A 26914-nucleotide genomic window follows, 5' to 3' on the forward strand; every position below is an offset into this window, starting at 1 on the left:
TCCAAAACGTTAGCGTGGAAAAAGAAATGGTTAAACTAATTTAACTGGTCAAACATTTTATGCCAATTTCATGCCTGCAGATTATTTGCTGAGAACACCAGATGGTCTATTTGCGAAGAGGCCAGTGCCAATCTCCTTTTTATTTACTTAATTCAATATCCACTTTATTTTGGGGTGGCAGGTATGCCATCCCGCTAAGTTACGCCTTGGTGGGGCGGCATGCCCCATACCTTTACAGCACTAAGAGTTTGGCGCTTCTCAGGGTTCCCCACAGAAACAATTGCAACAGCCACAGATACTCAGCCCTTAAAAACATTCATTTCGGTACATTCTGACTCCGTTTCAGCAGACATAATTCATTAACAACTTCACATGTCCACACAATAAAGCCTCAAACTAAGGGGATTTAGCATTTTCTCCTTCTTTTTCCTGCCAGAAATGCTCCAAACTCACAAACAAAATGTCTCCCAATTGGACATTTTACCGACACCAGCCAATCCTTCACCTAGACGAGCCAATCAAAATCTCACATACACACGCAAAATAGACGTATCTTTTTACTGTAAAACATTTTCACTCACAACAGCTAGTCTGTTCATGACTGTGTGGTCAATGTCACGGTCTATGGATCATAAGGTCCCAGGTTCAAGCCCCGCCTGGAGCAAGTTTAACCTGCTTTTTTCCTCACTAATAATTGTCTATTACTTCTCAATTACTGCTTTTGCACCACATCTACCCAGCGTTCACCGAATGTACACAGTGCATTATGACATACCATCTGCATGTTCACTTAACCAGCTACAATATCACCAGGCCATATGGATTCAATCGGAGCTCAGCTGTGCTTACTGGCCTGTGTTCTTCTTTAAAACATACGGACAGACAAGTTACACCAGCTGCCATTTCTACTAACTATATTTCTTCACTTGGCTACTGTAGAAAACATTCTTATCAGCAAACGCCACATTTCTGCATTCATGTTACCTCGCCCAGTTCTCTATCTACCCTCATACAAACAATTACTACGTATGTACGTTCTGAAACATTAAAACATTACAAAAATTAAAATCATGACTCAGTCATAATTATAACTGCAATAGATTTCCTACGCAGTATCACACCTTACTTCACTCACTACTTAAACGAGTGACTCGTTATACTGTTGTATATACCGTCCAATAAGGAGACTCATCTCGCTCATGGTCACTTCATTTACTTTTCACTATAGTCTGTGATCTTGTCAAACTTCACCTACATGCCCATTCTGCTAAAAAAAAAATATTGTTTTAACTACTCAGTTTCATCATTTGTCCTCATTTCTCTCGTACTATTGTTATTTTATAATATGCAAAGATTTCTGGGACATATGCGTCTGCTCCTGTTCTCCACTATCAAGTGTTCCGGTTCTACTACTTCCAATTCTCACGTAAGGTCACTGGTCTACCTAAACAAAACAGCGAAGAGGACTCCTACCCACACATAAGCGTATCAAAATGCCTTATAAACCTTACAAACACTAAAAGTGCATCTCCTCGAAATAACAGAAAACAGAGCAGGACAGAAGGGTACACAAGCTGCAACCTAGGGAGCTCTAATTCTACGAGCTTGCTGATAATTTTGTCAATCAAGGCTTGTTGGATGGCCGTCAAATCCGTGAGTACATACACTGGGCATATTTCAGCTGCGTTTCTGATGCGTTTATACTTACGCCACCGCACCGCACCACAGCCACTGTTTTACATATATAGCAAAGCGAAAGTGCTAAACGGTACATGCTCATCAGACTGTACAAATTCACACAAGGATAGCCATAATCCACGGTGGTTTCTTAACAGGTCACTTCGCATTTCTCACTTTCTCATAACAAACACATTGCAAAAAGAAATATCATCTCATAAAAAACACATTTTCAACATACAAAAATACCAAGTTACTCACACATACAAAGCACTGTTTATAACTGGCAAAATCTACGCCTGCCATTAAAAGTATTGATATCAAAATGACGCCAATTTACTGTACTACAAACAATATAGACTATCTTGCCTCACGGAAATTAAATAAGCTGTATTCCAAAGCAGTGCTACCCAATGTTTCCTCAGTTGTTTCAAGTCAGTTGGCCCTGTGTTTTTCAATCTCACCATTTTGCAATGTCATTCAAACTTTGTGTTTGAATGACATTGACATTCAACACTTTGACAAAGTGTCAAATACCTCTAATTGCCTCATGCAACATTTAAATTAATGTACTAAAGCTGCTGGTGAATGCCTACAGGATACATATTCGTCCAGAAAACATATATTTATACTTGCTTGTCAACTTCATTTTACTAAATGTACAAGTTCTTGTATATTTGCTACTTACAATAAATACTGCATGTAAAATACATATTGTAATGTACATACATACATACAATACTTCTTTATCCCCATGGGGACATTTCCCTTGCAGCATGTTACATTCACAATTACGAACACATTTATACCAAGAAACATACAATCATTCACGCAACAGAAAGGCTGGGCAGCTAAATACATACATACCAATACAAATTGGACATAATGATGCCTATTCAATCAATCTTGACTCTTAAAAAACCATCCACACATATGTTTGGCCTTTCCATGTACTGTATGCTTATACACACAGGGCCAACTGACTTGAAACAATTGAGGAAACATTGGGTAGCATTGCTTTGGAATACAGCTTATTTAATGTCGGTGAGGCAAGATAGCCTATATTGTTTGTAGTACAGTAACTGGGCGTCATACCAATACTTTTAATGGCAGGCATAGATTTTGCCAGCTTGAATGAATGAGTTATAAACAGTGCTTTGTATGTGTGAGTAACTTCGCATTTTTGTACGTTGAAAATGTGTTTTTTATGAGATATTATATTCCCAGCAGTGGAAGACGTGTTGTAATAGTGCCAAGAATGAAGTGGAAGTGCCCTGACTTTCATTTTCAACAAAGGAGGTACTAAAATGCAACATTTTTTTTTTCGTTTAACGCAACCCAGGGTGAAAAGGAAACTGCTGTAATAAAGACGCTGCATTTTTTAAATTTCACATTTGAATATTAATTTTCAAGTCAAATGTCTTTTTTTAACAATTTGAATAGTATTTGAAAATTGAACCATTGTTTGACAGCCCTAATCTGTAGTGGTTTTACCGATCGATACAGGGTTTTTTTCTCTCTGTCAAACTGTGAGGAGTCTTAAGCTTTACAACAGTGTAGGTGTTACAGCAGTGCACCTTGAATTAGTGACCGATAAAACCAATAATTTAAGAGAATGCGTCTAATTTGGCTATAAGAAATTAAATCCCTGCTGTTCACATGGTGGAGGCAAACTGGTGACCCTTATCATATCTAATTATCATATCTAATTCCAAGTTAAACTATGCGGTTGTTCCCTGCGCTTGGAACGGTACTTTTCTCTAGGGCTTTCGACACACTTGTTCCCAGTTATGGTTATACACTTTGTTGTACGTCGCTCTGGATAAGAGTCTGCCAAATGCCTGTAATGTAATGTAATTAGACAAATCCAACTTCCCCTGCCTTCTCTCTCTCTCTGGCTGTTTCTCAATATGCGTTCTTGTCTGTACTTGTGTCCTTGTGAAACGTCATCTTTAGCGGCCCAAGTACTGTCCAAATACACAAGTTCGCATTTTGCCAAGAACAGTTAAAATTCCCGGAAGTGTTCTTGACACGCCCATTTTACCGAGGATGCATCGGTTGGTAACTTGTATGAACTTGACCACACAAATATCCCAGCATTCATTGCGCAATGGCAGACGAGACCACTGAACGGTAACAATTTTTTTTTTGTTTTCTCATCTCACTAATAAATGTTACAAAAATCCTTCTAAGAATGAAAATTATGCGAGAAATATATGTTATAATAACTGAATTTCAGCTCATTTTAACCATATATAACTAAAAACATTTAATTTGGCTCTAATTCAGAGTTTAATCTGTTACCTTAGAGAGCAATGTATAGCCAGAGGATAGTAGCCTATTACGTGTTAGCCAAGTCGAATTAAACTTTTTTAGTTTTCATTTCACTAATAAATGTGACTAAAATCTTCCACAAACGAAAATGAGTGACTGTCAGGTAGCGTAACCAGGGGTTAAATTGGGGGTGGACGTGGGTGGACAGTAAGGTGAACCTTAAAATAAATAATTAATTTTGACCGGCAGTTTTACAAATAACTATGACAATCCAGTCCATTTTTCGTAGGCTCCAGTCCATGTGTTCCCTCTAGCCAGTTACTTGCTCAACCAATCAAAAATCCGAAGAAAAAAAAAACTCAGGAGGAACAGTCGTTTATATATCCAGGCACAGAAAGAAAAATATCGTTGATTGTCTTGATTGTTTGGAAGCGGACGCGGTAGGTAATTTCATTAACATGTAATTTCATCTATGCAACATTTTAAAGAGAGATGAATAAACAGCCCCCACGAACGCCGGCTATTATTAACGGCAACTTTGATTGCTTGAGCAAAATCAGCAGGTTGCTGGTCAACAGCTAAACTAGGATTGAATATTTCCCACATACATAACGTTTTATTCAGCGGCGACTGGTGAGCTGAAAATCGGTGGGGCGCAAGACTTTCTTTTAAACTAATCATTGATCTCAACCTGTTTTCATTAGTAATTTTCTTTTATAATCAAGTGTGTCAACGATCGGATTAATAAAATGGCAAGTAGCCTAAAATGCAGCGTCTTCATACCGTGTTAAGGGGGATTAAATAATGAATTCAATTTATCCATTAAAAATCTGTTTTAATCACCAAGTAGTCTACACTTAACAAACAAGACACACCAGTCTGTTATCTATCGTGTTATCTTTCAGAATAACCCAGTAAAAACAAGACCTGCACTTCAATATTGTTTACAGTCTACGCCTTGCAGATATTTGACATGAATAGGCCTACTAGTGCGGAGAAAGAAGTGCATGTATCCGCAAACAATGTTGATTAAAAATGTGCACAATTTCGTACTGCAAATGAAAATAAATGTAGACTATAAGGCCTAGGCTACTTGCTAAAACTGCCTATTTGGGGAGAGCTGGCTATATATGATAGTATTGAGTAGCCTATTTTGTGGATTAATTGTATACTCAAGGAAAATCAGGGAAAGATTCCGCCACTGCTTAGTGATTAAAACGGATTTTTCTAAATCGCGTTTATCATTTAATCTCCCTAAAACAATGCAAATAAGCGGTGTCTCTTTCCAATCGATTAGTCAGATGTTTGCATGCTTGTTAATCACTGAAAAATAATTAGAACAGTTTGAGATCAATGATTAGTTTAAAGGAAAGTTTTGCGCCTCACCAGTTTAAGAAAGATGGATAAAGGAGGAAGAAAGTGAGGACAAGAGGATGACCGATTATTTTCGTGGGTAAAAAAAATTCTCAGCATTAATGACACTCAATAAACTTAAAATATATTATGTAAAAGCTTGCATCAATAGTATACATTCCTTTTAAAACATTGTTTTCCTTAATTACAATTATGTGCACAATACATTAAAGATACAACTATTTTGAGCTGAGACATTCATTGGTTTGTACCTTTTTTCGCCCACCTCCCAAATCCCAATTTAAACCCTGAGCGTAACCATACGTCACAAGCACGCATGGTATCTCAAATACATACGTAGCGTTCTCTGTCCTTGGTGAGCTTGTGAGTTAATTCTTCCAAGAACAACTAGCAAGAACGTTCTCCCCAAGAACACAAGTCCGTTCTTTGCATTCTTGGTATTGAGAAACACCCCCCCCCCCCCCCCCTCTCTCTCTCTCTCTCTCGGCCTCTCTCTTGCTCGCTCACTCTCTCTCTCAGGACTAAAGAGAGAAGATGTTCTTAATCAGTGTGTGAAGGAAGATTCATTGTTGTCATCATCGGGGGAGGAGGAGAAACTCACCCCTACCCCCTCTAAGCCGGGGGTGAAAGTTCATCTGACGCCATTTGAACTGGAGGGGCTGTGGAATCTGTTGGGGAAGCTGGAGTCACTCCCCTCCCACAAGAAGTGTGTTCCAGCTGGAATCCATAATGCTCCTGCCCTGCTGCACGACATAAGGGTAACCACCGCATGACCTTGAGTAGGGCTAACATGCTATTTCTAACAAAGGCTCAGACACAACAGCGCTCTTGGGAAAACGCAAGCATAGAGACGACTGTGCTCTAGGGATAAAGACGCCAACGTAATCAAAATGAAAGTACATTTTGAACAAGAAATGAACAAAAAGACAGTCTTTTGTGTTTGTTCGGTGTGGTGTGTGCAAGACCCCAGCACGAACTGTTCACAAGCAGTTAGCTAAAAGCCCACCAGTTCACAGACTTCCCCCAGTTTGCAATTGGTCCATCTAAATATCACGTGGTTGTTTGCATCACAGTTGAGTTCTTCTCATCACTGTACTGTCCTGTTGTAGCATAGTCTTGGACTATGACTGGAATACTTTCGAAATGGATACTTTTGAACGAAGAGTTGCTGAACTCGTGCAAAGATAATGTCATCTTTTTGATGAATCTCGCAGACGTTTTAAAGATGACAAAATGTTCTGAAACTTGAAATAGCCCAAATTTCCAAGAAGTTGGATGTCAATGATCCTGAATTGTGAAAAGCAATGTGGAACAATCTGTGTGACAAGTTTGCACACCTAGCGACATGGAGTGACGTAAAACAAAGAATAGTTTTTATAGAGTATACTGACAACGATGTTCAGCGATATGTTAGCCGGTGGTTTTTTTTTTTTCAAAAAGTTATCACAGTTATCCGTTGTTTGGAGTATACTGCCTACTTAACTCGGGCAAAGACACGACTGCACGCTAGGGCTAACACAGGCACAAATGTAGCTGAGCACTAGGGCTAATGCAGGCACTACTGCATGCTAGGGCTAACACAGGCACAAATGTAGCTGAGCACTAGGGCTAATGCAGGCACTACTGCATGCTAGGGCTAACACTGCAACTACCATATGCTACCATTAACAATGATAACTAGGGGTGGGCGATATGACAAAAATATCATCACAATGTTTTTCAGGCATGATCACGATCTACGATATGATCACGATTCTTTTTCATGTTGGTATTTAAGACTATTTTGCAAGTTAATGAACAGTGCAATCAAACTAATATCCCTATTTAAGAAAATATTGCCCTTCAAGGAAACGAAACCTAAAAGAAAAAGAATAAGAGACCATTTGGGCCAAAGTACCAGATTTTAATAAAGTGCAATTCTGTAAAGTATTAACATTCAACAATGCTTTCTCTTGAGATGATTAAAAAGGTTTGGCGTGTTGCAGAAAATTGGTGGGGTGCAAAACTTTCTTTTAAACCAATCATTGATCTCAAACTGTTTTAATTAATTTTCAGTGATTAACAAGCATGCAAACGATCTGACTAATCAATTGGAAAGGGACACACAGCTTCCTCGCATTGTGTTAGGGAGATTAAATGATAAATGCGATTAGGAAAAATCTGTTTTAATCACTAAGCAGTGGCGGAAACTTCCCCTAATTTTCCTTGAGTATCAATACAATTAATCTGTAAAATAGGCTACTCAATACTATCATATATAGCCTACATTTATTTTCATTTGCAGTACAAAATTGTGAACATTTTTAATCAACATTATTTTCGGATACATGCACTTCTTTCTCCGCATTCGTATTCATGGCAAATGTATGCAATGCGTAGATTGTAAACAATCTTGAAGTGCAGGTTTTGTTTTTGCTGGTTATTCTGAAAGCTAACACGGTAGATAACAGATCTTGTTTGTTAAGTGTAGACTACTTGGTGTTTAAAATGGATTTTTAACAGAAAATTTTAATTTATGATTTTATCCCCCTAACAGTGTGAAGACGCTGTGTGTTAGGCTACTTGCCATTTGATTAGTCCGATCGTTGGCACACTTGATAATAAAGGAAAATTAATGAAAACAGGTTGAGATCAATGATTAGTTTAAAGGAAAGTTTTGCGTGAACATTTTCTATGCAAACTTTGCAAATAACGGTGTTTTGCGCCCAAACTAGTTCCATATCACAGACGTCAAATTTGTTTTAGGGACCAACTCCTCCGTGGTGTCAGCCATGCCACTATGTTGTCAAATAAAAAAGGGGGAGGAAAATAAATCCAAGGCGCTACATACTGTTTGCTATTATTGGTTTATTGGTGTGTCTGTTAGGGGAGGCGCAACAGGGACTAGTGTAATTTTAGGTTTGGCTGAGAAAACGTTGGATGAGCGTTGTCAGTGCAACTGATAGAATGTGCAGTTTAACTGTAGCCTGATACTCCTGATCTCTCTGGAAAGGCAGATCGTGGAGACATTTTAATCGTTCACGATCTAATATCGTCATATCGCCCACCCCTTTAACCACACCCAATGGCTAACAGAACCATGTGCTAGAGCTCATACAACTGCAATGCCCTGACCCTTCTGACTGGCATAAAGGCCTTTATGGTCATTAAACCAAAGTTATCAGTGTGGATATGAAATCCACACCCCCCCCAGTTTATTTGCCTCTATAAGCTATCACCACTTGTAAATGGGCTGACTGTGTGATCTGCTCAGACCCTGTTGCTGGAACATGCCACTGACGACCCCAAACTGGCCTACACTGGGATACCCATAGTCAGGTGGCCAAAAAGGGTGAGTCTACCTACCCCACGTGCTTGCACACTTGCACACTCATACATTCAATGTTCTTAAATGCTTAGACATTTGCGGACACCCAATACACTAAACATACCTACATGCTAACACACTCAACAGATTTACACACTCAGGCACGTGCATACCCTGCACACTTGCATTCTTACACACTGACTCACAGGTGCTTTTTTAGTAGGCTTCCAATTTTTCACCACACTTTGCATTACTCTGAAGAGGTTTTCATTTCTTATATTTTACTTTAAATGAGACTCCTTTCTTTCTCACCCCACCCTGCCCCTAGCCCTCATGGTACCAACCCCTACCACCACCCCTCCTGCTGCAGCGGCCCAGGCTGTCCAGCCTGCCCCATCCCCAGCCCTCCCGACGTCCTGTCAAACCCCCGTCCTCCATTTCGGCTCTGCGAAGGAGAAGGGTGCGCTGTAAGCGCTGCGAGGCCTGTTTGCGCACTGAGTGTGGCGACTGCAACTACTGCCGCGATATGAAGAAGTTCGGTGGGCCAGGCCGGCTCAAACAGACCTGTGTACTGAGACAGTGCCTCGCTGTGAGTACCTGCAGGGTTGTGTGTGTGTGTACAGTGAGGAATGGCACAGTTAAAAGTTAAATATACTGTGGTGGTACATGACTTCTGTGTGTGTGCACATGCAGCCGGGGCTACCTCTCTCAGCAGTGTGTGTTGTTTGTGGTGAGGGGAATCAGGATGCTGATGAAACTCCCCTTACCCTGATGGAGTGTTCCAACTGCGCCCAGATCACTCACCCTGACTGCCTAAAGGTAAACACCTGTACATATACTAACACCTACACACCTGTTTATATACTAACACCTGCACACCTGTACGTACAGTGGGCTCCATAATGTTTGGAACAAGACGTCTTGTTTTCATTTGGCTCTGTACTCTGCAATTTTAGATTTGTAATAAAACAATTGTTTAAATTGCACATTCTCAGCTTTCATTTAAGGGTATTTGTATGCATCCATTTTTATAAATAGTCCCACAATTTCAGGGCATCATAATGTTTTGGACAATGGCATCATTGGTCTTTCTGATTAGTCCGATTTGTTCAGTTGCTTCCTTAATGCAGGTATAAGAGAGCTTTCAGTATATAGCCTTGGCTCTAGGCTTGGAGTCTGTTATTGGTGTTTATCAACATGAGGACCAAAGTTGTCCCAAAAAAAAGTCAAGGAAGCCATTATTAGACTGAGAAATAAGAAAGAAAAAAAACAGTTGGAGACATGTGCCAAAACTTAGGCTTGAAATCAACTGTTTGGAACATCATTAAGAAGATAGAGAACACTGATGAGCTCAGTAATTCCAAAGAGCCTGGTAAGCCAAGGATGACCTCTATAGTTAATGACTGAAGAATTCTTACCATAATCAGGGATGTGATTTTGCTGGAATTTCCGACCTGAAAATGTGACCCACGTGAATCATGCAGATCCGTAAAAAAAAATATTTTTTTGTGGGGGAGGGGTAGTGTATGAGCTGCCCGAGTGAAATAGAGAGGATTTGAGGGCATCTATAGGCTGAAGTGCGTGAAGATTTTTTTTCCTTTCCAAGTATCCACACGGATGTTTGTTTGCATTCAGCTCGAGCTCAACATATTCCATTTCCAATTCCACACTTGCGTACAGTAGCTGTGTCGTTCTGCGCTCGCGCTTCCCGCCTCTGCTCTAGTCTTCTGCCTTGCGCAAAGCGGATAGTCACACAAATAGTCAAACAAACTGAAGATGGGCTCAATACTGGAGCCGGAGAATTGCTGGTGTTGAGGATATTGATATCCAAGCCAATTTAGCGTACAGATACCCTCCCAAATCCGGTAAGTAGGTGTTTATCCATTTACCTGTTCGTAATCTGAATATAGTTTGTGTGCAATTTAGCTATTATTTCCAAGTGCACGCTGTAGCTAATCAGATGGCTAGATGAATGTAGCTAGCCATAGCTTACCAGTGTTTAACTGCCCAGGCTAGCTAAAATAACAAAACAACAGCCAGTCCTAGAAGTCCAATGTTACTCTATTTAACAATAGTTTGTTGATGTTTGCTTGATAATTAACATGATTAAGTTACTAACTATGCATGCTAGTTAATGACCGTAGCAACGTAGCAAAAAAACAACAACATTTACTACGTGCCTTACATCTAAACGTCATAAAATTTTTCCCGACCGCGAAGAGTGCCTTACTTGTTTACATTTTGAACGGATGTGGCTCCTGGGTAAATCTATCGTTGTTTCCATCGCAGCACTTTCGACACAAGCAATGTTGGAATCGCTATCCTAAAATTTCTTCTTACCGTGGAAAGTGCCTGACCCGCAAGCGTAGACGCGTTAACTCGGTGACACAATTACATCAAGAAATACTATCTTTGAAAAAAAAAGCGCTATATTGTGTAACTGAATTTAGATCAAACCTACCATGCACAAAAATATAAAAACGCTCGTCAATCTGTTTATAATGCCATCATAGCGCGGAGTGTTTAGAACCATAGCTGTGAGTGCCAGATGCAAGTTCCAGAAGAGGCGTGTGCAGGCTGTAATGAAGCTTGCTGCAAAGGCTAAAGAGGCATAAAAAATTGAGGCCTTCTTTTGACTTATAAATAGTTGCATGTTGCACATTTAAACCTTGAAGTTTGTTTTTTTTTTCTTCAAATAAGTTCTTGTCATGGGTCATACTTTACCATCCATATGCTGTAGTAGAGCCGCCACCAGTTTGATCCTACCTGTATTTAAGGACCGATTCTCGATCAGCACTATGGAGCAAACTTGTGGCCCTAGTAAATTTCTGGAAAAGGTATGAAATGTCACTGTGCTTGTGTGTGTGTGCGGTGGGAGGGGGGGGCTGCCGTGCCGTGCCGTGCCATGCTCTGCGCTCTGTATATTTTCATGCTTTTTTGTCCTTTGCCAATCACATGCCTGCATAATAAAGAAAAAACCCCAAACAGCTGTCCAACAGATCAGAAACACTCTTCAGGAGGCAGGTGTAGATGTGCAGTGTTTCCCACACAATTAATTTATTTGGGCGGCCTGCCCAAATAAACTAAGATTAAGACTGCAAAGTTATCACCATTATTTGGATTAATATCAGCATTCACCCAGCTAAAGTTAGCTTAGATAGCTAATGAAAACGTTAACTTTTCACTTTTGACAGAGATGAGTGTTGAAAAATTATTTTAAAAAGAAGGCTAGTGGAGGAGGGAGAACCTGCACCACAGATAGGTTGCCATTACGTTACTGTTAAAGCAACAATTACGGTAAACAGTGTTGGGTCACAGCTGTTGCCTTTTTAGCTGCATTGTGGTATTGGGGTTCAACACCCAGCTATCTAGTGCTGGAACAGAGGTGTTAGTGCTGACATCTGGAGTGACTAGAATAGAGTCGATAGTGGTAGAAGTGCCAGTTGGATTAGTGCAGTAGGAAGTGTTGCGCAAAGCTTTTAGCCACAGTACAAAGGTCCAAACCCGACCCACACCAAGTGGTAGTATTGGCTCTCACTGCAATCACACATGACCATTGCATGGGAAAGCAAGCGGGTGCATGGGCTAAATGGACTGCATTTATATAGCGCTTTTATCCAAAGCGCTTTACAATTGATGCCTCTCATTCGCCAGAGCAGTTAGGGGTTAGGGGTTAGGTGTCTTGCTCAAGGACATTTCGACATGCCCAGGGCGGGGTTTGAACCGGCAACCCTCCGACTGCCAGACAATCGGTCTTACCTCCTGAGCTATGTCGCCCCAGGCTGTGCCTTCAGTATAGCTTTCTGCCCTACTGGAATTGGCACCCCATCCCAGATGATCTCACCCTCGTAGCAGGGGCCGACTACTGACAGGGACCCCACCCTGACCGTCACCCAGGGACCTGGCACTGTTGGCCGCACCCAACCAGGTACATGTGGTGTGAGCAGGTCACCTATCACAGCTGCCACCTCCATGCTGATTTGGCGCCATGCCAGTTCTATACTATTTCAAGCAAATGCTGGAGCAAAAATAGAAATGGCATTCGCTGTGGACCCAGTGGCTCCCCACCAACCTGCAATATCAGATCCCTGTTTCCTAATTACGTCTACTCTATAATAAAGGTAGCCTAACCGAACAATTTTATGTGATACACTTTAATGATTAAATGAGAGTGTCTGATTGATACAGCTACTAGGGTGAGCAGAGGGTCTCCTTCAAAGAACAGTCAAAATTTTGGTCCACTATACAATTTAGGGCATGTGCCAGGCATCTCTGGAGGGCTGCATCGCTTACAGTTCAGGCCAAAAGTTTACATACACCTAGGCTGAAGACATTGAAACAAAATTTTTCACAACTCAACACATTTCATGTTACCATAACTTTCCTGTGTTAAGTCAGTTAGGATATCTACATTATTTCCATGAGATGCCATTTCAAAATAATAGCTAAGATACAGATTTATTTCAGGTTTTGTGTACTATATCAGATTTTCAGTGGGTCAAAAGTTTACATACACTTTGTTAGTATTTGGCGGCATTGCCTTTTAAACCCTTGGACCCGAAATGGTTTTTGGCTGTGTCTTTATTTTTTACAGTTTTTTACATGATAATTAAGAAGAAGCCCCAAGCATTACATACCTGTTTTATCAGACGTCTCTTGGCAACCCAAATTGTACTTCGAGTTAGATAATCAGAAATAGCAGTTCAAAGCAAAACATTTTTCATTTATGTTTTATGAAAAAAATGTTTTTTGGAATATATTTCCAGAAGTACATGTCTCACCACAATTAAAACATCCTGCAATATAAGTCCAGGTTGTATGTAGTACCCACAGCAAATATCATGTCAGTTGAACCTACCATTGCTTTTCAATGTGGCATTATGTATATGAAGAGCCTGGCGCCTGAGCCTTGCACCAGAAAGGACACTAGACCTAAAAATGTTGATGGAAATGTTTTTATTCCAAAAGCACAATTGAAATACTATATATATATATATATATATATATATAGTATATATATATATATACACGCTCACCGGCCACTTTATTAGGTACACCTGTTCAACTGCACATTAATGCAAATATCTAATCAGCCAATCACGTGGCAGCAAGGCAATGCATTTAGGCATATAGACATGATCAAGACGATCTGCTGAAGTTCAAACCAAGCATCAGAATGGGGAACAAAGATGATTTCAGTGACTTTGAACGTGGCATGGTTGTTGGTGCCAGACGGGCTGGTTTGAGTATTTCAGAAACTGCTGATCTACTGGGATTTTCACGCACAACCATCTTTAGGGTTTACAGAGAATGGTCCGAAAAAGAGAAAATATCCAGTGAGCGACAGTTCTCTGGGCGCAAATGCCTTGTTGATGGCAGAGGTCAGAAGAGAATGGCCAGACTGGTTCGAGCTGATAGAAAGGCAACAGTAACTCAAATAACCACTCGTTACAACCGAGGTATGCAGAAGAGCATCTCTGAACGCACAAGACGTCAAATGTTGAAGCAAATGGGCTACAGCAGCAGAAGACAACCAGGTACTAGCAAGGTGTACAAAATAAAGTGGCCGGTGAGTGTGTGTGTGTATATATATATATATATAAGGGCTGTCAATCGATTAAAATATTTAATCTCGATTAATCGCATGATTGTCCATAGTTGATCACGATTAATCACAAATTAATTGCACATTTTTTATCTGTTCAAAATGTAGCTACCTTAAAGGGATATTTTTCAAGTGTTTAATACTCTTATCAACATAGGAGTGGACAAATATGGTTGGTTTATGCAAATTTATGTTTATTTATTATTGGAAATCAATGAACAACCCAAAGCAATGACAAATATTGTCCAGAAACCCTCAAAGGTACTGCATTTAGCATAACAAAATATGCTCAAATCGTAACATGGCAAACTCAAGCCCAACAGGCAACATCAGATGGGCATATTGACCTGCTAAATTTAACATTATTTAGTAATACGAGTACTCACACAATGTAGTGTGTCCAACTTTACGCTTATAAACGTTCACTAAAACATCCCGTTTTTTTAAGCATTAACACAAAACGATACACCTCAATGCATCGCAACGTAATTATGTCCAACCTCACATGGGGAAAATAAAGGCTCACAAAAACATCCCCTTCTACTATGTGGGATCAAAACAGGATGATCCAAAATAAAACAAACAATAAATAAAGTGAGCAGGAAACAGTGGAAAGGGAGTATAATACAGAACTAGGACTCAAACTAGGATATTGCAGTTAGGCTATACTTCCATTTATTTGCACCGAGCCAGTTGCTTAAACAGACAAGCCTGTTTACATTGTCGGACGACAGGACAGGTCCCTTCTGCTGAACAATATGCCCATGAAAAACTGCGTTCGCGCTGTTTTACTCAGGAAAACATGGATTCCCACAGAAAACGCTGCTTTATTTTATTGTTGAGTATATAAAATGAGTAAATCAAGTGAAAACGCGAAACCAGTTAGGCTGCAGTAGTACTGAAATGTAAATATGGTATCACTGTCAGGTGTTTCATTATATCATTTGCAGCATTTATTTCTGAGCAAAATAACATTTTCTAGCTAAGCTGGCTAGTGAAAAAAGTTGCTGATATCGGATATCGTAACTTTTAAATTTCACATATTGCTATAATGAATGGGAAACATAAACAATACTAACGCATATCACATAATCACACACCCAAATAAAAATGCATGAAATACATTTAAATGACTGAATAATAAAAAAATTATGCACATTTGTTTTGTTTTAGCCTAAAGACAACTGCCAAGTGTCACAGACAACCACCATGTTACTCCTTTGTGACGTCACCAATCCAAAATTCGGAGCTCAGAAATGATGCTCAAATTTCCGACCTATAATTCCGAGTTCTACGACCGTTCAGTTGCTTTTTTCACAAGTCGGACCTCGGTTTTTACTAGTTCCAAGTTGTCTTGAACGCAGCATAAGGGTCGGACAAATGTTCATCATAACAGAACATGCGTTATCATGTTAACTATATATATATATAACTAATTTTATGGTATAACAAATTTTCTTTGTTTTTGAACACTAGTAAACTACAAAGAAAACAAAAATATCACTTTATTTTTACATTATTATTACTATATTATTTTAACTGCTGTTGGAGTTACGGGGGAGGGGGGGGCAGGTAGCAGGTGGAGTTGATGGCAGAGCTGAGGGGATTGGAGGCGGGGCAGTGCATTGATGTGCTGATAGCAGTTCCCTGAGAAAAAAAGGTGTCAGACACATATTACAATCCATTGCTCAGCTTAGCAGAGAATGTACATTTAAGAGCGCCTCAGAGAACATTTAGAAAACATTTATTATTTATACAACAAAAAAAAAAACGAAATATCAACTCGCCATCCCTGCTACCTGTGTGCTGCGATTGAGTACCGTATTATTTATTTAGACATTGGCAGACTACAGCGTAAATTGCATCTTTTATTTATATTCAATATTAGTAATTGTAGCAAGAAACTGCAGCTGTAAACACAAGAAAGTTTGTTACATTATGGTAGCAACCGAACACTGCAGACTTTATATATATATTTACCATCATTGTTTTATTATACGAGCGTGTTTTCACGAGTTTGCAGAGAAACGCAAATACTATCAATAAACATGGTTTAGAAAATTCTCAGCACAATGACGGATTCAAAGACTAGAAGAACGCACCCGATATTGTCTTCAAATGGATCCATGCCAAAGAAAAGTAATTATTCATCCTCAGTTCATTACATTAAATTACATTACATTACAGGCATTTGGCAGACACTCTTATCCAGAGCGATGTCCAACAAAGTGTATAACCATACCCAGGAATAAGTGTGTCGAAAACCCTAGAGAGAAGTACCGTTCCAAGTGCAGGGAACAACCGCATAGTTCAACTTGGACCCTGTAGGTTAATCTAACACAAACAAGAACAGCAACAATGCAGTCTATGCAAAAAATACAAGCAGTAGTTAAGACACGAGTGCATTAACTAAGTCAACTAAGAAACAGCTTCCTAGTTACAACCCTAAGCTTACAGTCAATTTAGAGATTACAGGGAGGTAGGGAGGGATGGGGAGTGGTGCAGCCCGGAAGAGGTGAGTCTTCAGTTGTCTCTTGAAGGTGGTCAGGGTCTCAGCTGTTCTGACCTCCAAGGGAAGGTCATTCCAGAACAGACAGGAGACGTGATCAGGAAGCGCAAGTGCGAAGAGGGGGAGGTGCCAGGAGTCCTGAGGTAGCGGAACGGAGGGGTCTGGCTGGCATGTAGGGTTTGAAGATCTTGTGGAGGTATGCTGGGGCTGATCCCTTGACTGCCTGGTATGCTAGGACCAATGTTTTAAATTTGATGCGAGCCATAACAGGCAACCAGTGGAGGGTAGTGAGCAAGGGAGTGACGTGGGAGTGTCTGGGGAGGTTGAAGATCAGACGAGCTGCAGCATTCTGAATGAGTTGCAGGGGTCTGATGGCGGATGCTGGTAGTCCACCCAGAAGAGAGTTGCAGTAGTCCAGGCGGGATAGTACCATTGCTTGGACCAGGAGCTGGGTTGAGAAGGTGGTGAGAAAGGGGCGGGTTCTCCGGATGTTGTACAGGAAAAAATCTGCACGCCCGGCTTACCGCTGCGATGTTCTTAGAGAGGGACAACCTGTTGTCCATCACCACTCCGAGATTCTTGGCACAGGGTGATGTCACTAAGGTGTCCCCTAGGGAAATCAAGGAGAGGAGAGGTTAGAGCAGGAATGAAGATTAGCTCCGTCTTACCCGGGTTGAGCTTCAGGTGGTGATTGTCCATCCAGCTCTGGATGTCCCTCAGGCAAGCGAGGATGCGGGCAGGGACCTGTGTGTCCGATGGGGAGAAGGAGAGAAAGAGTTGTATGTCGTTGGCATAACAATGATAGGAAAAGCCGTGGCCAGAGATTACAGGGCCAAGGGATCTGGTGTATAAGGAGAAAAGAAGGGGACCAAGGACTGAGCCCTGATGAACTCCCGTGGCGAGGGGACGGGGCGGCGATACTCTACCAGCCCAGGCAGCCTGGAAGGAACGATCAGAGAGGTAGGACTCAGTCCAGTCAAGGGCTGTGCCACAGATCCCTGTTACTGTCAGGGAGGACAGGAGGATGGAGTGCTCCACAGTGTCAAAAGCAGCGGAGAGGTCTAGCAGAATCAGGACAGAGGAGAGGGAGGATGCTCGTGCAGCATGCAGTGACTCGCCGACTGAGAGGAGTGCAGTCTCTGTCGAGTGGCCAGGCTTGAAGCCGGACTGGTGGGGGTCAAGCAGGTTATTCAGAGAGAAGAAAGCAGAGAGTTGGTTAGATGCAGCTCGTTCAAGCGTTTTGGATAGAAAAGGAAGGAGAGATACCGGGCAGTAGTTCTGGATGACTGAGGGGTCTAGTGTGGGCTTCTTCAGCAGCGGGGTGATGTGGGCCCTCTTAAAGGATGAGGGGAAACATCCAGAAGACAGGGAGGAGTTCACAAGGGAGGTGACAAATGGGAGGATGTTTGGTGTGATTGCCTGGAGGAGAGATGAGGGGATAGGGTCGAGAGTGCAGGTGGTAGGGCGGTGGGAGAGCAGGAGCTGGGAAACTTCAGAGTCTGAGGAGAGAGAATGTGGAGAAACGGGGCAGAGGGGGCGGAGGGCGCAGAGGACGCAGAGGGGGCAAAGGAGCTGCGGATGTCTGCAATCTTCTCATCAAAGAATACTGCGAAGTCATCTGCAGTGAAGGAAGACTGGGGTGGGGGAGTATGCTGAGGAGAGAGGAGAAAATAGAGAACAGTTGACGAGAGTTAACCGTGCAGGGGGGTAACCGTGAGATTGGAGCTGGAGCAGTTCCTCAGGAAGATCTGATCTTGGAGGTTGCCTGCCTTGTGGGTTGGGGGAGAGTGTTGTAGGGAGAGGTCGAAGGAGTGGAGTAGTGGTAGGAAGGCAGCAGACTGGGAGGCCTCTAGGTGGATGTTAAAATCTCCCAGGAGGATCAGCGGGGTGCCGTCCTCAGGGAAGGAGCTGAGCAGGGTGTCTAGCTCATCCAGGAAACTTCCCAGGGGCCCCGGGGGACGATAAACAACAACAATATAGAGGTTAGTAGGGTAGGTGATAGAGACAGGATGGTATTCAAAAGTGGATATAGACAAGTCAGGGAGGAGGAGAACAGAGAATTTCCAAGTGGGGGAGATCAATAAACCAGTACCACCACCACGGCCAGATAGCCGGGGGGTGTGGGAGAAGGAGTAGGAGGATGAGAGGGCAGCAGGAGTAGCAGAGTTGTCTGAAGAAATAGGAGGGAGGCATAGGCGGAAATTAAGTCAGCCTTGCGCGTAGCAGACTGGCAGTTCCATAGCCCCCCTGTGACCGTGAAGTTCTCACAGGGGGTCAGCGGGGGGTAGCAGAGGTTGGAGAGGTTCCGTTGTCGAGGGGGACCGCGTCGCTGGAAGCGCCTTCTGAGGGGGAGAGAGCAGACTGGAATGGGGAGCTGACACATAAACTAGGAGGGAGCGCCTAATTAACAATTGAAAACCTGAATCAAATAACGCGCTGATTACACAAGTTTCACAGTCAGTAATAATACAGTAATCGCAATCACTAAGCCAAAGTAGCCAATCTATCAATTCTAAGCATCAAAAAGCACCAGATAGTAACCTAACACAGTGAACAGTTAACTCACGGAAACCACAGGGAAAAGTTTAAATCTAACGCAGTACGTAATTCGCAAATGAAAGCAGATACTTAGCCAACTCTAGCGGGATGGATTTCAGCAGCTCTACGCACCTGGACGAATTATACACTTACCGTGTACTGTGGTTCTGCAAAAAAAATTCCACTCTTTTTTGCAGAACCTTAATCTTACTCACTGTGTGTAATAATAGCTTCAAAAGCTTTTTTAGCATCCATGTGTCTCTTCAAACGCATCTTTGGAACTAGAGATGTTAACAATTAATTGATTACCAATTAATTGCTAATAAGAATTTAATCGATAAGATTTCAAATTAAACAATTAACTGAACAATCTGCGGTCTTGTTTTAATTGTATCAACGGGAGTTTTTGTGTGAAATGTAATAATGATTTAAGGTCTCCCCTCCACGCGAGGGCTCCAAATTATTGAAGAGGCCGCGAAGTTTAGCCTACACAAGACACAAAAATGAAGCAGGCAAAACGTAGTCCATTGTGGGAATATTTCACACTGAAAAACGACAATGATGCCCATTGCAGTACCTTTGGTGCTGTTTTGGAGTATAACGACTCAACCACTTCGTTAGTGTACCACCTAAACAGCGTACATCCAACTGTGCTACCAGGGCCAAGTGGATCGCAACCTACCATCACCTCAGTGTTGGCAAAGAGGGTATGTGACGATAGACGAGCGGAGGGTATTACTCAGAGGATCTGCAACATGGTTGAAAAGGACATGATACCAATAAGCACCGTTGACGGCAAGGGATTTCGAGAGCTAATAAACTTCCTCGAGCCAGGGTATCGTATCCCTTCTAGAGGTACCATAACTACCTGCATTGAAGCACGCTACAACGAGACGAAAGCCGAGCTAGAAACACAGCTAGCAATGACAAATGTAGCTTTCACAACCGATTGTTGGACTGCACTAACTACAAAAAGCTACATCACAGTCACTTGCCACTACATTGAGCAGGATTAGCAGGTGAAGTCGGCGGTCCTTCTCACAAAGAGCATGTCCGTGAGACATACAGCCGATAATTTAGTTGAGAAACTGAACCAGGCCGTGGATTCATGGGGACTCACCGGACGAGTAATAGCCTGTGTTCATGACAACTCGCGGAACATTGTCTCAGCGAACAACACGAGTCAGTTGGCACTCAGTTCCATGCTTCGCACATACTTTACAACTGGCCGTCAACAACGGATTCGCTGCCTACCTGAACCGGGTCATTGCAGCAGCTGGCAGGTTGGTAAAACACTTCAACCACAGCACCCCAGCCACCAAAGCGCTGGAAGTGAAGCAACAACAAATGCAGCTTCCCATTTCAAGAGGGATTATGTTAATGCTGCTAGCGCGTAGCGGAGCAATGGTTTCGCTTGCAACAGACGAGACAGAGCGCAATTTTTTTCCCGTTAAAATAGCCTACACGCCTTCATATTCTATTTTGTTATGCTACAAGAATGCCTGTTTCTCAAATGTTATAATAAATCTTTGATTGAGGAATATGACATGCATTTTGTATTCTGTATATCATAAGCTGTATTTAGCGTTTGTTATCAATGAATCGACGATTGTTAAGGTTAACAACTATCGATTAAGGAAATTCCTTTAAATTTGCATCCCTATTTGGAACCATTTCAAAATGAATTCAAAATGAAAAAAGCTTTTACAAACAAACTTTCAGTAGCATGAAGTCTGGCACTGGCCTCCATTGCTTACCTCACGTGAAAATTTGGGCGTGTTTTGTCGACATAGTTAAAGCACCGCACCATAGATTGCACCCAAATGGCTAAAGATGCATGCCACTCAAAGTTCAGACCCTCCCCTCATTGATTTAAAAAAAATAAAATCGAGTCCGCTTCGGAAATTACAAAGATCTTTGTTGACGACAAATTGTAGTGATTTATGACGCCAAAAGGCGTCATCCGGGTCTATGCAGTTAACTGCTTAACTTGAATCAAACGCTTGGTGTAGCCTTGCACAAGCTTCTGACAGTACTTTGCCGGAATTTTTGCCCATTCCTCCTGACAGAACTGGTGTAACTCAGGTTTGTGGGCCTCCTTGCTCTGCTTTTTCATTTCAGTCCACGATTTTTCTATGGGCTTCAGGTCAGGGCTTTGTGATGGCCAGCCCAATACTTTCACTTCACTTTGTTGTCTTTGAGCCATTTTGTTACAACTTTGGAGGTATGCTTAGGATCATTGTCCTGCTGGAAGACCCAGCTGCTACCAAGTTTTAACTTTCTAGCTGATGTCTTGGTGTTGCTTCAGTATTTCTAGATAATCCTTCCTCATGATGCCATCTTTTCTGAATTGCACCAGTCCCTTTTCCAGCATAACACCCCCACAACATGATGCTGCCACCCCCACGCTTCAGTTGGGATGATATTCTTCGATTAAATGCCTCACCTTTTTTCCTCCATACATAGCACTGATCATTATGACCAAACAGTGCAATTTGTGTTTAATCTGACCAGAGAACACTCCTCCAAAAGGCTAGGTCTTCGTCCTGGTGATCACCTGCAAAATTCATTCTGGTTTTTTTATGCCTGCTTTGGAGTAGGGGCTTCTTCCTCGCGCGATAGCCTTTCAGACCCTGGCAATGTAGGATTCTTTTAATGGTGGATGTCGATACTTTGGTACCTGATGCCTCCAACTCCTTCACCAGTTCCTTTGTTGTTGTCTTGGGGTTCAGTTGAACCTTTCTGATCAAAGTTTGTTCAGCCCTGGGAGTTAATTTGTGCCTCCTTCCCTGAACGATGCAGTGTCTGTGTGGGCCCAAGATTTTTATATTTGCATACAATTGTTTGTACAGATGCTTGTGGTACCTTCAGTTGTTTGGAAATTGCTCCTAAGGAGGAACCGGACTTGTGGAGATCGACAATTTTTTTTCTGAGGTCTTGTCTGAGTTGCTTGAATTTTCTGATGCTATCAAGGGCAAAAAGGTAGTGGCTCTAAAGGTAGGCCCTTAAATACAGCCAGAGTTGTCAATTAACTCCTAATTATGACAGTTGGCCAATCAGAAGCTTCTATAAAGTCATCCCTTCAATTTCTGGAATTTTCTAGACTGTTTAAAGAGACTGTCAACTTGGTGTATGTAAACTTTTGATCCACTGGAATTCTGATATAGTGAATTAAAGCTGAAATAAATCTGTCTCTAATCAATTGTTTTAAAATTACCTCTGATGTGAACAAAGCAGATGCCGTAATTGACTTGCCAAAAGAAATGTATGGTAACATGAAATGTGCAGAGTTGTGAAAAGCTGAATTTGAATATCTTTAGCCGAGCTGTATATAACTTTTTGGCCTCAACTGATTGTGCCTCACTTCTTAGCTGAATGGCTATTTGTATATGGCCTTCGGAATGGGACAACCATCTTCCTCCAGTCTTGCAGCAGTTTTATCCTAATTAATGTACAACTTTTCCGATGCTTTAATTGCCTCCTCCCAACCTATTCCTGTATCAGCCCACACTCTCAGATCCTTCCAGATTAATACAACATTACAACATAATGACAAAAATGTCCAACATTACAATATAATGACAAAAATGTCCTTGTGTTTAATAGCTGTGAGGCCATCCCAGATCCAAATGCAGCCTGTAGGGTTTGTGCACATTCCTGTACTGTAGAAACGTGTGTCTGAATGGATACACACAGAGAAATAGCCCCCAGGGGCCAGAAGAGTAGATGGGGATTATTGTGCCCCATGTTGAATCTCAATTATAATAATAAAGGCATACGCACATCCAAAATTTAGCGCAGGTGCCTGGTAAAAGAGAAGAATAATGCAAGATAAGAAAATACTACTAACACACTGCTATTATGCTCCCAAGTGATTTTTATTTAACTAAAATCTGTGAGCAGTGACTCACTGCTCACGGATTTTAGTTAAATAAAAATCACTTGGGAGCATAATAGCAGTGTGCTGGTAGTATTTTCTTATCGTCCCTGTTGGGTCTCACCCTTGTTTTTTCTCAACCATGTAATGCGGAACTACACTGGAGTTCCGGTCACTGGAAACAGCTGATGGAATTGTGAGCAGAACCATGTGTGGTCTGGACCAAATTTGGATCAAATGTCTTCTGATATGTTTTCATCAGGACCTGGTCTCCAGATTCAAGCAGCCATGTTTCAGCTGGGTCTGGTCCAGTTCTGTAATCCTGTGAAACACACTTAGGACAAAAGTCTGCAATATTCAACGAAACAGTCAGCCACAAATGTAATTCACCTTTACCAATACACAAATCACCAGGAGTCCTCATGGTTCGACCTGTAAGAATTTCAAAGGGTAAAAGTTAATCTTAATTACTTGGTCCTGCTTTCACTGAGAGGTGCACCACTGGTGGCTGTGACACCCAGTCTTATCCTAAAATGAAGAACAATTGCTTACTTAGTTTCTTTCACCACTCCCTCATTTTGTATTGGGGCTCCTGCGCTAGTTAGGAGTCTCCTATTCACCCAGAAGCTTGAATATTCATGTACTACACCAAAAGTGTTTGCTTTTAACTAAATCATTGAAAACCTGCACTGTAAGTTTTGGTTTAAATTTTCCCTTAACTTTTTATTATTCCATTTGGTTAAACGCAGCCCATGCCAATATGGAACTACAATCTCTCGGAGCATAGCCAATTTCTCCAGCTTTGTTTCTAAAAATGGGAAGACTACCATCAGTTACCACAGAAAATCACCACTGTCTCTACTCAGTTCATTCCCTGGATTACCGTAAAACACATAGAGTTTAAAATTCTCTTCAGTATATCTCTCAAAAGGCTCATTCTCACCTTGTTCCCTAGTGGAGAACACAGCACACAGATCAGTTCCCGCACCAAGGGCTCGCATTACAGCTCTCTTACATATTTCTACAGTATCACCCATTGCTTGGTGTAGTCCATTCTGAATTTCTGTGATTTGTAAAATCTGTTTCGGGACATTTAGCTCTAGTTAGAGTATACACATCAAAAGGATGCAGACCGCCTACCACCATGTACTGTTAGCTTCTTTCTTTTTTCCATGCAATTCTTGTGGCTGCACCACCACTTACTCATAGCTTGATTAGTTTGTGTTTTCAAAGGGAAATGTGGATTAGCCTTAATTACGGCACTATATCTAGGCACAATCGCTTCCATAGCAGCTTTCCTAACCTCTTCACTTAACATCTTTCACCAGTTCTAGTCCCACGATTGATAACTCTTCCAGGATCTGTAGATTAGCCATTATGAACAATACACAGCTAGTACAAAGGTGTAAAATACATTTCTGTAGTGAAATCCCTGTGTGTAAGAGGGTTGCTAAGGGCAAGGAAAGTAGGCATCTTGCACTTTATCATATTAAAGGGAATATAGGAGAAATTCTTATATGTGTTACTATTATTATCATTAATTCTTTTTTCGCTGCGACCGGCAGCTCTATAGCTGTCTGTCTGTCTGTCGGTCGGTTGGTTGGTCGGTTGGTCCACAAAAAGTGTCCCACCCCGTAGCGGCCACAGTTTTCGCACCAGGAGGCTGAAATTTGGCATGGGCGTTGGTTATGCCCGAAGGTAGAGCTGAGTAACTTTCAAGGCCGATTGACTAAGAGGGGGCGTGGCGATGGGCGTGGCCTATCACAAAAAGGCGCATAACTCCCGAATGTATTCACAGATTTGCACAAGTTTTTGTGGAAAGGTTGGTCATGAGCCAAAGAAGAGGTCACGTGTTTGTGTGAGGGTGTGGGCGTGGATGCATGCGTGTGCGGTCGCAGCTATTGCGGATTCGCACTTGTTAAACTTACTCACTTATTTCGGACTCGTATAGTGTCCACGGACCTTAGGCTATCAGACCAGAATCTCTTCCTGTTTATAGTACTATTTACAATAATTCTATATATAGGCTATTATGTTCTGTATATGATATATTGTGCACACAGTATATAACAAACTAAATCTCATAGGCCTAACACAACAATACGGTGTTATTCTGCAGACAGTCAAGCACTTCATCGCACGCACATAACGTTTCCAAATGCAAGACACAAATTGAGCTCAGCCCATAGCAAAACAGGCCTGACACAACAATACAACATTTTCTGCAGACATTCAAGCACTTCAACTAACACACAAAGTTTACAGACATAAGACCCAAATTGAGTTCGGAACAAGCAAACTGCACTTTCTCTCACGCATTCACTCGCATTGGTGAACAACCAAGGTTCTCTTCTTGCACACACTGGCACACAGCCCAGTTTTTTGCAAGTCGCAGACCAGTCACTAAAGTTTTGTCCTTTTTACCAAAGCGGCAAAAGGCCGAAAACGTACGTTCTACAACTACACTACTGGTCAAAAGCTTGCAGGCTCAAAATGGGGGGCAGCAGCCCCCACACTGCGTACCTCAGCACTGGCCCTTGCATACTCTGCAGCAGAATACTGTGCCCCTGTCTGGTCCATGTCATCCCATACACACCAGGTGGACGCCCAGCTTAACACAACCATGTGAATCATAACCGGGACTATTCGCTCAACAACACTCCCCTGTGGAGTACAAGCAGATGTTTGTGCCAAATTTGAAGAAATTCCCTCAAGGCGTTCCTGAGATATCACGTTCACAAGAGAATGGGACGGATGTGAGGTCACAGTGACCTTGACCTTTGACCACCTAAATGAAAAGATTTAGGAGCACACAAAGAAATTTAGGAGCACAGTGAAAAATGTTCAAGTAACGGAGTTTATTAACAAACAATTTATTGCATACATATTTATACTGTGCGTGCGTGTGTGTGTGTCTGTGCTCCTTCTCCTTGTGTGCAATTATGATGTGAAAACCAGTGGAGGACTATGGAAGTGGAAGACCCTAGTATCTAGACACTAGGCATGGGCCTTAAAATATTGACAAAGCTTTTTGAAACATTGAAACATATTTTCTGAAAATCTGACACATTGAAAACAGCTTTTAAAACATTGACACGGCTTTTTAAAACACTGAAATGTTGAAACACATTTTTAAATAAAATATTGCAAGAGCTTTTTAAAATATTTGAAAGTTTTTTTGTTTTTTTTAAACATTGAAGCACTGAAACAACTTTTTGAAACATTGAAACAGTTTTTAAAATATTGACACTGCATTTTAACAGAGTTGAAATGCAGGTTTCCTGACACAAACTATGAGTTGCCCGCCTGTTTCTGCCCTCTATAATATTTGCAGAACATGACATTGTTTTCGAACTCTAGCCATGGGAACATTTTGTGCCAATTCGCATTAAATCTGTATGTTCTCCCTCCATCAGGTCCAGTGCACGATGAAGTGACAGCGGTAGTCACGGTAGCTTCACTAACGTTGTTCTCAGCCGCCCTGTCGTTACTAGCCGCCATGTTATCTTTAACGTTAGCCGCCTCAGTTAAACCTTGCGAAGCCTCGTTAGTTGAACCTTGTGAATCCCCCTCGGATTCCTCTTTCTCCTTGTCTCTTCTTCGCTCAAAATAAAAATTAATGGGCTTCATTTTTAGCGATGTCTGCACGTATAACGTTAACTTATAGCCTATCATACTGATACTTTTTTCAGTGTTGTTCACCTTATTCTCACTTGACACCAGCTGCGTCATCACAGAAAACTACTGTGATTG

At 41.7% G+C, this 26914-nt stretch overlaps 1 protein-coding gene across 4 annotated transcripts in view; it reads left to right on the forward strand.

Annotated features, from left to right (window-relative positions):
• kdm2ab (lysine (K)-specific demethylase 2Ab) overlaps positions 1–26914 on the forward strand; it is a 64835-nt gene that overhangs the window by 22239 nt on the left and 15682 nt on the right. For all 4 annotated transcript variants that reach the window (XM_035427408.1, XM_035427407.1, XM_035427410.1 and 1 more), the window contains 4 exons: positions 5845–6083; positions 8579–8656; positions 8961–9221; positions 9326–9451. In XM_035427408.1, coding sequence (XP_035283299.1) covers positions 5845–6083; positions 8579–8656; positions 8961–9221; positions 9326–9451 — 704 coding nt within the window. The remainder of the gene's footprint in view (positions 1–5844; positions 6084–8578; positions 8657–8960; positions 9222–9325; positions 9452–26914) is intronic.

Source organism: Anguilla anguilla, chromosome 7 (genome assembly GCF_013347855.1).
Source record: "Anguilla anguilla isolate fAngAng1 chromosome 7, fAngAng1.pri, whole genome shotgun sequence".
NCBI classification, from domain to species: domain Eukaryota; kingdom Metazoa; phylum Chordata; class Actinopteri; order Anguilliformes; family Anguillidae; genus Anguilla; species Anguilla anguilla.